Raw genomic sequence first — 16,123 nt, forward strand, 5'->3', positions numbered from 1 at the left:
TCAGAATAAACCTTTCCAGGACGTCCCCCTGACAGCACCATGGAGGACGTCCTCCTCCTCCTTACAGGGACAGGAAAAGCACACGAGAGGTTAAAAGGTTCCGTCCCACCCCATTTCCCTCAGTGTTTTTCCTGTCCCTGCATGGAGGGACATGCGAGAAGAAGCGCAGCAGTGCTTAGCGGGGCCAGGGGGATCGAGTGGCCAGTCCAGTCCTTCCCCCTGTGAAGACGCCCAGGGCCGAAACTCTCCCGTGGGGAGTCCCCTCTGCCCCAAAGGCCAGGAGCGGGACGATGCTCCTGGAGGGAGTCGCTCCTCCCGGTGGGAGGCTCTCGGCTCCAGTCGTGACCGCCATAGTGGCGAGGGCCGGTCCCCCGCGCCGACCTCAGGAAGAGGCGGGGCTAGCGTCGGGGTAGGCGGAAGTGGCTGGAGCGACTCCCGGCCTACCGTGGAAGGATATGTGTCACTTCCGGTGATGTCACGCGCCGGTTTTGAGTCTTGGCACGCGCTCCATGAGCCCTAAGTCTCTCTGGAAGCGCGGACAACAGGATGGATACCGAACCGGCGAATGGAGGGGTAAGTGTGACTGGCGAAAAATTACCCTCCCCATACCATCCTCCGCAGCCCAGGACAAGGGCCTGACTACCCTATCCTTTGTCATAGGATAAGGGAACCCCAGCAGCCCCCCCGACAGTGGCTAAAGACTCGACCAAGGCCACATCTAAGTCGGTCAGATGCCCAGTATGCAAGGTAAAGCTGCCAGACACCCAAAACCCTCTGTGGGCCCTGCACGTCACGGGTGATAGGAGATGAGCAGCCGTCCCTCCTATCCGAGATGAGATCTCTGATACGGGAGGAAGTTCAGGCCTCCAGAGTCAGCTTTGCACAGCGGCAGTCCCCCAGTCCAGGGCCAAGCCGAAAGTGTCCAAGGTGGGAGGCAGAGTTATCCAATCCAAGCTCCGATGAGGGGTCAGACTTCCGGGACTCGGATCCAGAGGAAGAAGGAGAGATCCCCGCGGATAAGCAGGATCAGGGCAGGAAATACCTGTTCAGACTAGAGGACACGGACGAATTGGTCCAGGCGGTGAGGAACACCATGCAGATTGAGGAAGTTCCTCAGCCGCAATCTAGACAGGACCTGATGTTTGGGGGACTCGTGTCTCGAACGCAGATAGTGCTCCCTGTAAGTGAATACATCAAGACAATGGTCCGCGAGGAGTGGAAGGAGGCGGAACGCCGACTTGTACTATCCCGTGACTTTAAAGGTCGACTGCCTTTCGATCCTGAGGAACATGATCATGGGAGGAAGTCCCTTAGATCGACGTTCCTGTAGCCATGGTCACCAAAAAGACCGCCATCCCGTTCGAGGATTCATCAAGTCTCCGGGACCCGATGGACAGAAAGGAGGACGTTCTGTTAAAAAGAACTTGGGAGACGTCGGCGGCCCTTATCAGGGCTAACATAGCAGCCACCTCGGTGGCCAGATCTATGTTTTTTTGGATGGGGCAGTTGGAGGAACACCTTACCAACAAGACTCCTAGGTCCGAGATTTTAGCTTCCCTTCCCCTCATGAAGTCGGCCAAGGCGTTCCTATCAGATACGTCGGCCGAATCTGTGAGATTTGCAGCCAGAAACAGCTCCCTTTCTAATGCGGCCTGGAGAGCAGTCTGGCTTAAATCTTGGTCAGGAGAAGCGAAGCTCTGCTCCATTCCTTTCTCAGGCTTAAGAGTATTCGGACCAACCCTGGATAATATCTTAGAGCTAGTGTCCGACAAAAATCAAGGTTTCCCGGAAGAAAAACCTAAGCGACCCCAGCGTTTTCGAAGAGGCCCCTTCTATAGGAGACAGACCGACTCTAGGGCCCAGGTCAGGTCCAATAGAGGCTCATACAGAAGCCCCCATGACCAGGGTGGGAGAAACAAAAGCTCCCTTTTTTCGTCAACCTCCAGGTCTAGGAGGCAATGACGCCATAGGTATTGGGGGAAGACTTCGCCGCTTCGCAACAAATTGGTCCCGAGTCACCCACATTCGGTGGGTCCTCAGAACCATCACGGAGGGCTACAGTATAGAGCTCTACTCACCTCCCCCCGACAAATATACTGCCCCCACTGTAGTCCTGGCGGACTCCACAATGTGGGCAGATATACAAGACATGATCAGGTCAAAGGTTATAGTACCGGTTCCTCTGTCAGGAAAGTGAAAGGGACACTACTCCTCCCTGTTCTCCATTGCAAAGCCATCTGGCGAAGCCCGGACTATTATAAATTTAAAGCCTCTGAATACCTGTGTCAGGTACAAGAGGTTCCAGATGGAATCTATTCGGTCTGCAATACAGCTAATAGACAGGGACGCTGTCATGTGCACCCTCGACCTGAAGAGTGCGTACTATCAGGTCCCTATCCATCCCTCATCCCAAAACCTACTAAGATTTGCAGTCAGATTACCAACCCGGACCTTCCACTTCCAGTTCCAATGCCTTCCATTCGGGCTGGCTTTGGCCCCCCGAATCTTCACAAAGCTGGTAGTGGAGGTAGTGGCCTTCCTGAGAAGTCAAGGTATCGTCATCATACCGAACTTAGACGACTTCCTCCTGGTGGCAGGATCCGAAGAAGCGCTCGTCCGAGACAGGGACCGAGCAACTACTCTAATGGAGTTCCTCAACTGGGTGATCAACTGGCAGAAGTCAGACCTCAGACCAGAGTGCAGGAAGGTCTTCCTTGGGGTTCTCTTAGAACCACAAGACAGGATATCCCTGCTACCAAGACGCAAGCAGAAGACTATTCAGGACAGAGCCAGGGACCTCTTAAAGCACCGCTCCTCCATAAGAGCGGCAATGGAGGTTCTGGTTTTAATGAAGGCTTGCATTCCATGTGTCAGATGGGCACAGTTCCACTCGAGACTGTTACAAAAGTAGATCCTCGCAGTATGGGACAGAAGTCGGTCTTCACTCGACAGACCCATAAGGCTGTCAGGACTAGTGAAGGAATCACTTCGGTGGTGGACACAGGCCAGGAATCTCCAGGTGGGCATATTATGGACAACCTCTCCATACGTGGTACTCAACACAGACGCCAGTACGTGGGGATGGGGAGCCCACGTAAAAGGGAAGATCTTCCAGGGGAGATGGCCGGCAGAAATCGGGAACAAATCCTCCAACTACAGGTAGCTCTACGCGGTGTGGGAAGCTCTGCGGCAGAACCGACCGATCCTGAAGAATCAACACGTCCGAGTATTATCCGACAACATAAAAGGAGTGTCATTCCTGAAGCACCAAGGAGGGCCGAGGCACCAACCACTCCAGGCTCTAGCAGGAAGAATATTCTCCTGGGCTGAAAGAACAGTCCTCTCTGTAACAGCAGTCCACCTAGAGGGGTCCCAGTATGCGGTAGCAGACTACCTAAGTAGACAACAGGTCTACTCGACAGAGTGGGAACTGGACGAAGAGATTTTTCATCAACTGTGTCAGCGTTGGGGGACCCCCAGTATAGATCTGTTTGCAAATCAAAGAAACGCAAAGGTCTCCAGATTTTATTCCCTGAACCCCGGCAGACCACCCAGAGGGCGTAGACGCCCTGAGCCAGACCTGGGAAGAACCCCTCTCTTACGCGTTCCCACCACTAGCGCTTATACCGGCGGTACTAAGGAAGATCCGCGAGAACCGCGCAAAGGTGATAATGGTGGTTCCATACTGGCCAAGGAGAAGCTGGTTTCCCCTACTAGGAGCTATGGCAGTGGGAAGTCCGGTTGAACTACCTCTGAAGAAAGACCTCATCCACCAGGGCCCGATCCACCACCCGAATCTAGCAAGGCTTCACCTCTCGGCTTGGATCCTGAAAGGAACATCCTGAAGGCAAAGGGCTTATCAGATCAGGTCATATCTACCCTACAGGCCAGCAGGAAGCCGGTTACGTCCGCAATATACCGGAAGATTTGGAAGAGATTCTGTCTGGACGGTGGCAGGTCCGACCTCGTGGGGGGTACCCCTGACCTCCCTAGTATCTTAAACTTCTTACAGTCAGGGTTTAATAAAGGTCTTAAGCCCAGCCTTTAAAAGTCCAGATTTCGGCCTTAAGCTCCTATTTTGATTACCCGTTAGCCTCTCTCCCTGGGTTGCAAGATTCGTAAAAGCCACGCAGTGTCTTCGCCCCACGATTAGGCAGCTCACCCCGCCTTGGGACCTTGGCCTGGTACTCAGATTCCTATGTAGGGATCCCTACGTCCCCAGTGAGGAAATGACCATCTCAACTCTCACTCACAGAACGGCCTTCCTTGTAGCCATTACCACGGCCAAGAGAATAGGGGAAATCCAGGCCCTGTCCTCTAGAGACCCATATCTCCAGATCAGAGAAGACCGTATAATCTTGAGATTAGATCCGGCTTTTATCCCAAAAGTAGCCTCTTGTCAAAATATAAACCAGGAGATAGTGTTACCATCCTTCTATGACAATCCCCGTAATGAGAAGGAGCAGCGTCTTCGTTCACTGGACGTGAGACGTGCGGTTATTGACTATTTAGAGGCCACCAACAGTTGGCGTATTGACCCAAATCTATTTGTCCTCTTTGGGGGTAAAAATAAGGGGAAAAAAGCCTCTAAGGCAACCATCGCCAGATGGATTACCTCAGTAATCTCTGACGCCTACCAGGCTGAAGGCACAAACCCGCCAGATAGATTAAGGGCCCACTCTACAAGGGCAGTATCGGCCTCATGGGCCGAACGGGCGGGAGCCTCGATTGATCAAATCTGTACAGCAGCAAGTTTGATGTGCTGGCTAGTCAGCAAACCGCATTTGGGAGAAAGGTTCTCCAGGCGGTAGTCCCACCCTAGGGAGGTGCTTTGGTACTCTCCATGGTGCTGTCAGGGGGACGTCCTGGAAAATAGGTATTAGACCTACCAGTAATGATGTTTCCAGAAGTCTGTCCTGATAGCACGGGTAGTTCCCTCCCTGTTTATGTTAGGTTATGTTACGTTATGTCATATATTGTAATATGATTGTATCATTAAAATTTTACGTGCATTATCCACGCTGTGGTACTTGTTAAATCACTGAGGGAAATGGGGTGGGACGGAACCTTTTAACCTCTCGTGTGCTTTTCCTGTCCCTGTAAGGAGGAGGAGGACGTGCTCCATGGTGCTGTCAGGATGGACTCCTGGAAACATCATTACCGGTAGGTCTAATACCTATTTTCCAGTTTTATGTAAATTAGGATTACCATAATTATTAATATTTGCCAAATGCCAGAATAATGAGATAGAGAGAGAATGTTTTAAGGCATTTTTATTATTACTGCAAAGTCAAAAGTTTCCATACATTTCATTAGTATTTGGTACCATTGCCCTTAAACTGAATGACTTGGGTCACACGTTTAGGATCTCCTTCCACAAGCTTCTCACTATAGTTGGTCTGAATTTGGGCCCATTCCTCCTGACAAAACTGGTGTAACTGATCCTGGTTTGTAGGTCGCCTTGCTCGCATCAGCCTTTTCAGCTTTGCCCATACATTTTCAATAGGATTGAGATCTGGGCTTTGTGACGGCCACTCCAAAACATTGACTTTGTTATCCTTAAGTCACTTTTTTACCATTTTGGCAGTATGCTTCGGGTCATTGTCCAATTGGAAGACTCCATCACCGCCCAAGCTTTAACTTCATGGCTGATGTCTTGAGATGTTGCTTCAGTATTGCCACATAATCTTCTTTTCTCTTGATGCCACCTATTTTGTGAAATGCACCAGTCACTCCTGCAGCAAAACAACCCCACAACATGATGCTGCCACCCCTGTGCGTCACAGTTGGAATGGTTTTCTTAGGTTTCCAAGCTTCTCCCTTTTTCCTCCAAACGTAACGATGGTCATTATGCCCAAAAAGTTCAATTTTAGTTTCATGAGATCACAGGACATGTCTCCAAAAATTAAGGTCTTTGTTCCTGTGTGCATTTGCAACCATTAATCTGGCTTTTTTATTTTTATTTTCTTCTGGAGTAATGGCTTCTTCCTGACAGAGTGGCTTTTCAGACCATGCTGATACAGTACTCGTTTCACTGTGGATATTGAAACAATCTTACCATCTTCCGCAATCATCTTCACAAGATCTTTTGCTTTCGTCCTTGGGTTGATATGTACATGTCGGACCAAAGCACTTTCATCTCTGGGACACAAAACCCATCTCCATCCTGAGCGGTATGATGGCTGGACATTCCCATCTTGTTTGTACCTGCATATAATTGTTTGTACAGATGAACGAAAAAATAGCATGCCTGGTTTTGCCAAAATTATCAGAGGTAACAAGACTGGAAAAGAAAAATCAATATGATTGACCTTTTTTGTGGCAGAAATTTCTACAAGAGTGGTATCAAAATGGTATCAATAAAAATGTCAGGAGGAAGGAGGGAAAAAAGGAAAATTGTCCATGACAGGAGGGGGTTAAATTATAAAATGTCTTTAAATGTGTATTTTCCAGATCTATATTTTATAGTTTTACTTTACTGGAAATCAAGCTTTTTATTTTTTTGCTGTGATCTTTCCAATTTCTGCTCATCACATTTCTTTATATTTTCTTCCAGGAAGTTTCATATCTTGAAAGTTACTTGAATGAAGCAGATTATTTCCAGGAGGAAAATAAAGACTGGCTATTAAGTTAAATTAGAAGTCTGAAAGTCCTGTAAATATGTAATTCGTGCCTGCTCCAGCTGTTCTGGATATGGTCCGTGAACACTTGTGTATTTTGTGTCTGCGGATGATTTTCGTTTCATAGGATTAATTGTTTTAATGAAGAAACGTTTCCTTCCTGACAAGCAGTTACTTTCCTGCGCAGAAATATTTTACCCTTCAAATGCTTTTTTTTTAAAGGGACCATGAGTCTGCTTTTGCTCCAAGAAACAGCGCCACTCCTTACCTCGGGCGTATATGGTGATCCAGCTTATCCACACTCGAGTAAATTAGTTGTAATACCATATCCAACCAGTGGACTAAAGTGGTGCTGTTTCTAGGATAAAAAAATAAATGCACTTTATTTTTATTTTTTTTAACTTGAACTTGTATCTTAAAGTATTATACGTTATAATTTGTAATATTACTGATGTTAAAAGGAAGCTATTATCAGAGAGTGACTTATTGGGTTTTTTTTGCATTACATGCATTTTTAATAAAAACTTTGTCAACTTTCTTTTTTTTTTATATATATATCACCATCTTTATTAAAAAAAAATTAGTAATTTTCACACCCGCTACTGGGACTTTTTTAGACTCATAAATGACCTCATAAACCCATGTTGGACAAGCCATTAGTAGATTTGGCTTTCAGTACCATCGTTATGCTGATGACACCCGATTATTCTCAATACCAGGGATTGTCCTCCCTCTATTTCAAACCAAATCTTTCTAAAGCTGAACTCCATGTGTTTCATTCCTCTATGAACCAACTTAACCCAAAATTGTCATTTCTGTGGGTGGCTCCACCATAAGTCCCAAGCAACGTACTCGCTGTCTTGAGGTTGATTCAGATCTTTCCTTCACGCCCCATATCTGGTCACTCGCTCGCCCATGTCACCTTAACCTCAATAACATCTCCAGAATCTGACCTTTTCATCCTACAAAACTCTTACTGTTACCGTGATTCATTCTCATCTGGACTACTGAAACTGTATTTTAATTAGTTTCCCAATTATTAAATTCTCTCCAATCCATCCTCAGCCAGGATCATATTTCTGTCCAATCACTACACCAATGTCTCCACGCTGTGCCAGTTTTTGCACTGGTTACCCATCCGCTATAGAGTATAATATAAACTTATCACTATCCAAGAAGTATCATTTCTCCTTGCGGAGAATGACATGCTAAGCATGTCGAGGTGAGGAGACTTAAAGCTGCAATGCTCCTCTGGGAAATATGCTAATTATGCAAATTGTCTCTTCAGAGAGGGAGAGGACTAGAACTCTAGTGCCACCTATTGGAGGAGCATTGCGGCTTTAAGTTTCCTCACCTCGACATGCTTAGCATGTCATTCTCCGCAAGGAGAAATGATACTTCTTGGATATCGGTCAGACGCCTCTCTCACAGCCAAACCAGATCTCCCACTTTGCACTGATGAGGGGCAGTACCCCGAAACAGTGTCTGCAAATGGAGATTCTGGCTTGGCTTTTATCCTAAGTCATGTAACTAGGCTCGTTAAAGGGTCAACATTGACTTTTAGGATTGCTACCTCCAATAGGTGGCACTAGAGTTCTAGTCCTCTTCCTCTCTGAAGAGACAATTTGCATAATTAGCAAACTTATCACTCTCACACACAAAGCTTTTCACCACCCTACATCTCATCCCTGTCTACCACACTACCTGTGCTTTCCTTTCTGCTAATGATCCAAGACTGACATTCTCCATAATCCGAGCCTCACGCACCTGTCTCCAGGACTTCTCTCATGCTGGACCAGTTCTCTGGAATTTATTACCCCAGGCAATCTGTTTAAATCCCAGCATCCACACTTTCAAGTGTGCCATAAAAACACCTCTCTTAAGAGAAGCCCATCACATCACCTCTCAAATCTAATTTATCTCTGTTCTCCCTTCCTAAATCTTACTTAGAGTCTGGACCCTTATATCATTTGTTCCCCACGCCCTCCATTCATTCAGTAGCACTTTGCATCTGGATACATACAGATACTGGCTGGTGACCCGTTCATGTAGCTTATGTGAATCCCCTAATTTATTATAATCATGGCTGGACCGTACACGACAAGCACTTTATACCTTTAATATCCCCCTTGTAGATCGTAAACTTGCGAGCAGGGCTCTCACTCCTCTTGTTAATTGTTGAATTATGTATTACTTTGTAATGTCTGATATTGTTTGTAAATGTACCCTCTGAATTGTAAAGTGCTACTGAATATGTTGGGGCTATAGGAATAAAATTATCATTATCCTTTCTGTTCTTTCAAGAAGAGTTTTCAACAGTCTCATTATCAGCAGAGGCAGGATGAGAATGACAGGTAACTCCTCTGTAGACAGCTAGTAACACAGGATCCACAATTCACAGCTCACCTCCTCCCCCTCCTATCACAATGAGCTCATTAGTTGTTTCAAAAGAATCGATAGAGCCAGAGTCTCTTTATTGCTCCTAGTGTACATGTGTTTTTTTTCCCTGAAACAGGAAGTTAGCATCTAAAAAAGCCTCAGTGGCCATAGTGAAAATTGAAGCTTTTTTTATTTTTAATACAGATTGTGATATGAATAATAATAAACCATTGGCAATAAAAAAGTACCGTATTATTAAGACTATAAGACTCACTTTATCCTCCAAAATTTTCGAAGAAAATGGGAGTGCGTCTTATAGTCCAGATGGACCTGATGTTGCTGTGGATTGGGAGCGGCAGCGGTGGATGAGCAGGTGTCGGGAACCAGCGGCTGTGGCTAACCCCTGTATCCGCTGTTAAAAGAAAATGAATATTCACTGTTCCCCACTCCCATCGTCCCTTCCCCCTCTATGCGCTTAAGCCAGCGCCGATAGGTGGGCTTGACTATGAACGTGTGGAGCAGTGAATATCCATCCTCTTTAAAAGCGGGCACAGTGTTAGCCACACCCGCCTTCCAGCAGCGACAGGGTGATCACGTGTACCCACTATTAAAGTGAATGAATATTCACTGCTCTCCTATCCTATAGTCCCGGGCGTGGGGAGCAGTGAGTATTCCGTCAGCTGTCCTCGGTTTATAAGCAGCACGTGACATCACTGCCATGCACTGCTTACAAGATGAAATCAGCTGCTGGCATCAGAACAGGACGCTACGAGGAAGCAGAGGGAAGGTAAGTAGAACGGTTTGTTTTTATGTGTGCAGCGTGATGGGGGACATGTATAACAGGATGGGGTGGGGGCATTGTATACCAGGATGGTGATGACGGGGTCTTGTACACCAGGATGGTGATGGGGGGGGCTTAGAAACCGAAAAATACATTACATTTAATACAAAAGCCTTATTTTAATAATAGATGATTTTTTTCTTAAGGTACGTGTGTAGTCTGCAGTGATATAATCTATTAGTTTAAATAAAATCTAGTATGTACAATGTGGGTTTTTTTATGCTGTGTACAACGTGCCATTGCATAATCTTCCATTCCATTATTTTCCTATGATTTTTTTTTTTCTTTCTCCATCAATGCACTCTTGTCTGTTATCTTTTAAAGGTGTGAAAGAACACTCCTGCTCCTGTTATATCAACAAACTTTGCATAAATCCATTGTACACACTAATAAAAGAAACTTTGTAATATATCTTATGAACGTTATCTGTTTCTTTCTCCAATTATGAACCTCTTCTTTCTCTCCCATTATCTCTTGATCTTTGCATTTATTCTGAAAAAGAGCTAGAAATTAGTTTTGGTTAAAGCAGGTTGAACTGCCATATTACTGAGAGATCAGATCACAGCTATTGAATTCTATGGAAGTGAGAAAGTGAGCGGAACAGATTAAGAGAAACAAACTACAGTATGCTGCAGCCTTCTAATAAGTGTTTAGTAGTGATGGGCGAACCCCTGGATGGTTGGCTTTGGCCGAACAGTTAAAAATAAAGTTTTTGGTTCGGGTACCAGAACAGTACCCGGATCTCATTCACTTGAATGGGGGGTCTGAACATCCAATGTTTGCGATGCACACATGTGCATGACAGCGTGGCAAACACTGCCTTTGATCGGCAGTAAGATTATTACCGCTGATCAGAGAGCTGCAGCTCCCTCGCTGTCAATGTTTATCTCCGATCACAGGCGTCAGCTGATGGGACTACTACTGCAATTAGCCTACGCCTGCTGCTGCTAATAACAGCGAGAGCAGGCGGTAGCTTATCGGAGTATTTATCTATTAGATGAGCAAATTCTGGCACTTTGCCCGGCTTTTCCCACATACCCTGTGGCAGTGGAAAGTGGGGTTCATATTTGTGGGGTTGATGTCACCTTTGTATTGTCAGGTGGCATCAAACCCCTGGCTTAGTAATGGAGAGGCATCTATAAGACACCTATCCATTACTAATCCTATAGTCATATTGTAAATAAGCACACAGTCAGAATATAGTCCTTTATTTGAAATAAAAAAAACACTTGCTTTATTTAAAAATAACGAACACAGTTATACTCACCGAACGCCCATTCCATTGAAGCCATGGTCTCCTGTAAAAAAAAAAAGGCTAAATTAAAAAACAACCATATCGACTTCCGGTTCCTGTGCTTGCTGCAGAGGAGTGAGAGAAGAGCGCTCCACACACCCCCCCCCCCCCCCCCCCCGACAGTAGTAATAACTGAGCCGAAACCACAAGAAACGAAGTGGAGAGAAGTGAGAAATTTCTCACCAGCTGATGGATCTTTACGGCGGCAGTAAAATCCCGGCAGGAGGCACAACACGTGAGATGCAGAAATCCAAAACTCTTCTAGCAGAATTAATAGATGACACGGGCACATCAGATGTGTGGAGAATGGAATCGCCTAATGAACAAGAATTCACACACTTCTCTCACCCACATCAAACTTAGTCCAGAATTGATTCGTGAGTACAGAATTATTGGATTGACGTAAAGAGTAAAGAGGCAAAAATAGAGGAAATGGTGATTTCAGACCAAGAACCAATATTACTAAATTTATTAGAGCAATATAAAAAAGGAACAGATTATATATGGAGGTCCCCGGCCTTTCTTCTTAGAGACCAACAATTTATGGAGGTATTGTAACAATGGTTGGAAGAATACTTGTTTCACAATTCTTCAGATAATTTAAAGGCGCAAACGTATTGGGAGGCATGAAAGGCAGTTTTGAGGGGGAAATTAATAACGTATTTGCATATATTAAAGAAAAAAAATGACCATCAAGTATGAAGAGTTTAGCAATAAACTAAGGGAAAAATATGTAGCCTTCCAACAGCAAAAACTAGAAAAGCAAAAAAGTTTTGACAAATGGGCGGAGATAAGAGAAATGTTTAGGAAGACACAGATGGGCATTGAGTTGAGAAGATTTAGGGATAAAGCGGGGAGGCTACTAGCAAATTTGGCAAGAGGTAGAAAGGGAAGAAAATATATTGAAACTTAATCTCAAAGAGAGGGATTTTTTAAAAAAATACTTATACTTAGAAGAGTCACAGAGGGAGGACAGAGGCGGAGATTTGTTGAGTAAACTTTCAATGCCTAATGTCACAGAAACACATTTGACTATGCTAAGTGCCCCTGTTACAGAGGAATAGGTGAAGAGCACTATGTTATGATTAGGTAACTGAGGAGGATAGCAGGGAATAGGCTAGATAACCAGAGAGGATGGTAGCTAGCGGATTGCAGACCCCTAAACTGACGATACAACTAGAATTAGCCATGGGACGTACCTATGATGCCCTAGACGCCTCGGCACAGCCAAAGAATTAACTAAGCCTAAAGAGAGAAATGAGAAAGCTGAACTGCCCCGGAGTAGAACCCCAAAGGAATAGATAGCCCCCAACATATATTGCCGGTGAGACAAGATGAGGCACAAAACACAGGCAGAAAATAGAGTAAGCAAATGATGGGGCCCAAACTGTCTCGATAGAACAGGACAGGAAAGTATACTGTCTGCAATCACGTAAAAAACCCTAAGAAAAATGCAACACGTCTGATATTCAAAAATACTGAGGCCACACGACCTCTCCCCCACTAAATCAGAACTCTGGTGTGAATTGGATGCAAAACAAATATACTGATATTATAGGGGATTAGAGATACGGAAAAGACTGACATGAGCTGTGACATATGAAACAGAGTCCAGCACAGGTCCCAGCAGGGGACAAGGCTGTACTCACACCAGCAAAGCAGAAATCAGGAAAGCAAAAAATAGATCAAATGCAAAGAGATTAAAGCAGACAAATAACTTATCTGAAAGATGCAGGACGGAGCAGGAGGCAAGCAGACTTCCAAAATGCTCAGGAAACAAACCAAATCACCGGCAACAACTGAGGGAAGGTTGCTCACTTAAATCTCTCCAGTCTGTAACACCTGACCTCTTATCATCATCCTCAGGTGATTGACTTCTGTCAGCCAGACCAGCTCCATTACCAGCAGCAACCACCAGAGGGAGCCCAATCTCAGAAGCCAGGTCTAAAGTGTTCACAACACACTATTGGCTACCGGCTAGAAAAGCTCCCGGACCTTATGGGTTCACGGTTGATTTCTTTAAAGCCATGACCAAACAAATAGCTCCTATTCTAACTAAGTGGTGTAATGACATACTACTTGTTGGGGGGCACCAATATGGCTCATAGGGTTTGATGCCAAAAGATGGGAAAAATGCAGAGGATCCAGCTTACTATAGACCGGTCAACCAGGATATTAAAATAATTTTCAAACTTATGGCAAACAGGTGGACAGAGATACTTTCAGCTCTAGTGTCATCAGCTCAGGTGGGCTTTGTGAAGGGTAGAAGTGCAGTCACAAATGTTAGACGGACATTATTAGCCTTAGACGCAATAGAAAGTGGAGAGAATAGGAGTGATAGACCGGCGTTAGTTACATTAGATGCAGAGAAGGCTCATTTCAGAAACTTTGCAAATGTTTTTTTTACAATAATAATAATACATTTTATTTCTAGAGCGCTGACATATTCCGCAGCACTTTACATTTCAGAGGGGACTTGTACAGACAATATACATAACAGCATAACAATAATCACATAGATCATAACAGATACCAAGAGGAATGAGGGCCCTGCTCGCAAGCTTACAATCTATGAGGAAAAAAGGGGAGACACGAAAGGTGGGTGGTAACAGTTGCCCTGATTGTATGGACCAGCCATAATGTTAAGTGTGTAACAGTACGGATGCAGAGGGCTAATGGATGCATAAAGCATGTGGGAACATGATGCGGGGAACCTGGTTATGGTAAAAAACGTTTGGCTGTGCCACACAGGGATAGATTAGGTTAATATGTTGAGGCGATAGGCCAGTCTGAATAAATGCGTTTTCAGGGCACGCTTAAAATTGTGGGGATTGGGGACTAATTGTATTGACCTGGGAAGTGCATTCCAAAGAATTGGTGCAGCACGTGTATAGTCTTGAAGATAGGAGTGGGAGGTTCTGATTATTGAGGATGCTAACCTCAGGTCATCAGCAGAAAGGAGGGCGCGGATAGGATGATATACTGAAACAAGGGAGGAGATGTAGGGTGGTGCTGACTCATGGAGGGCTTTGTGGGTGAGGGTAATAAGTTTGTACTGGATTCTGGAGTGGATGGGTAGCCAGTGTAATGACTGGCACAAGGTAGAGGCATCGGTGTAACGATTGACGAGGAATATGATCCTGGCAGCTGCATTCAAGACAGATTGGAGGGGGGAGAGTTTGGTAAGAGGGAGACCGATTAGAAGGGAGTTACAATAGTCGAGATGAGAATGAATAAGAGAAACAGTAAGAGTTTTTGCAGAGTCAAAAGTAAGAAAAGGTCGAATTCTAGAAATGTTTTTGAGGTGCAGATAACAAGAGCGAGCCAGTGATCGGATGTGGGGGACAAAGGAAAGCTCAGAGTCAAACATGACCCCAAGACAGTGGGCATGTTGCTGGGGAGTAATAGTAGAACCACACACGGAAATGGCAATGTCGGGTATAGGTACATTAGTAGCGGGAGGAAACACAAGGAGTTCAGTCTTTGACAGGTTCAGTTTCAGATATAGTGAGGACATGATGTTAGACACAGCGTTTAGACAATTGCCGGTGTTTTCTAGAAAGGCTGGCGTGATGTCAGGAGAAGAAGCGTATAATTGGGTGTCGTCAGCATAGAGATGGTACTGGAAACCAAATCTACTGATTGTTTGACCAATAGGGGCAGTATACAAAGAGAAGAGGCGGGGGCCTAGGACTGATCCTTGAGGAACCCCAATAGTACGGGGAAGATGAGAGGAGGAGGAGGAGCCAGCAAAAGATACAGTAAAGGAGCGGTCCAAGAGATAGGAGGAGAACCAGGAGAGAACGGTGTCCTTGAGGCCAATGGAACGGAGCATAGTGAGGAGGAGGAGCTGATGATCCACAGTGTCGAATGCTGCAGAGAGATCCAAGAGAATTAGCATGGAGTAATGACCATTTGATTTAGCTGTTAGTAGATCATTAGAGACAATAATGAGGGCAGTTTCAGTAGAATTTAAAGAGCGGAAACCGGATTGGAGAGGGTCGAGAAGAGAGTTTTCTGAGAGATAGCGGATAAGACGGGAGTGGACCAGGCGTTCCAGGAGTTTAGAGATGAAGGGAAGATTAGAAACAGGTCTATAGTTAGCGGCACAGTTTTGGTCGAGGGATTTTTTTTAAGTAGTGGATGTATGATGGCATGCTTAAATGAGGAGGGAAAGATACCAGAAGAGAGAGAGAGGTTAAATATTTTAGTTAGGTGAGGGGTGACAGCAGGGGAAAGGGTCTGGAGTAGATGTGACGGAAATGGGTCACTGGTGCAAGTGGTTGGGCGAGAAGATGCAAGGAGCCTGCTTACTTCTTCTGTGACTGGTTCAAAGTCAGAGAGTGAGCTAGATGCAGTGAGGGAGGGAGGACAGTGCATAGTATGAGGTGATTGGGAGATAATTTTCTGTCGGATCTGGTCAATTTTTTCTTTGACGTAATTGGCCAGATCGTCAGCTCGAAGCTCCGTGGTAGGGGCCTGCACTCTTGGGTTGAGTAGAGAATGAAAAGTGTCAAAGAGACGTTTAGGGTTATTGGACAGTGAGGTGATGAGGGTGTTAAAATAGGTTTGTTTTGAGAGGTGAAGGGCAGTGTTGTATGTTCGAAGCATAAACTTATAATGGATGAAATCTTCGGGTAGGTTGGATTTTCTCCACAGACGTTCGGCGCACCTGAAGCACCGCTGCAGGAAACGTGTTTGCAGGATGTGCCAGGGTTGTCGCCGTCTGTGTTGTGGTGTTCTATGTATAGGAGGAGCAAATTCATCCAGGGCACTTTGAAGTGTTTCATTGCAATGCTTCAATGCAGAATCAGGACATGAAAGGGAGGAGATAGGGGCCAATGAAGACTGCAAGTTCTTCATAAGTTTCTGGGTGTTAATGGCCTGTATGTTTCTATAAATATGGGCAGTGGGGGTGACCTGAGCAGGCTGTTCTTGATAGAGAATGAAAGAAGGTTGTGGTCAGAGAGCGGGAGAGGGGAGTTTGCA

The 16,123-nt window shown here is 45.4% G+C and overlaps 1 protein-coding gene across 2 annotated transcripts in view; it reads left to right on the forward strand.

Annotated features, from left to right (window-relative positions):
• Nucleotides 1-10,251, forward strand: part of CCDC82 (coiled-coil domain containing 82) — a 47,565-nt gene extending 37,314 nt beyond the window's left edge. The window contains exon 8 of one of the 2 annotated variants that reach the window (XM_073582948.1): nt 6,557-10,251. In XM_073582948.1, the coding sequence (XP_073439049.1) occupies nt 6,557-6,634 (78 nt within the window). In that variant the 3' untranslated portion in view covers nt 6,635-10,251. Of the gene's footprint in view, nt 1-5,104; nt 6,510-6,556 lie in introns of those variants that run through there. The other variant, XM_073582950.1, reaches the window with a different exon arrangement.
• Nucleotides 10,252-16,123: the final 5,872 nt, after the last annotated feature.

Source organism: Dendrobates tinctorius, unplaced genomic scaffold, assembly GCF_039654945.1.
Source record: "Dendrobates tinctorius isolate UK_male_01 unplaced genomic scaffold, ASM3965494v1 ptg000075l, whole genome shotgun sequence".
NCBI lineage: Eukaryota > Metazoa > Chordata > Amphibia > Anura > Dendrobatidae > Dendrobates > Dendrobates tinctorius.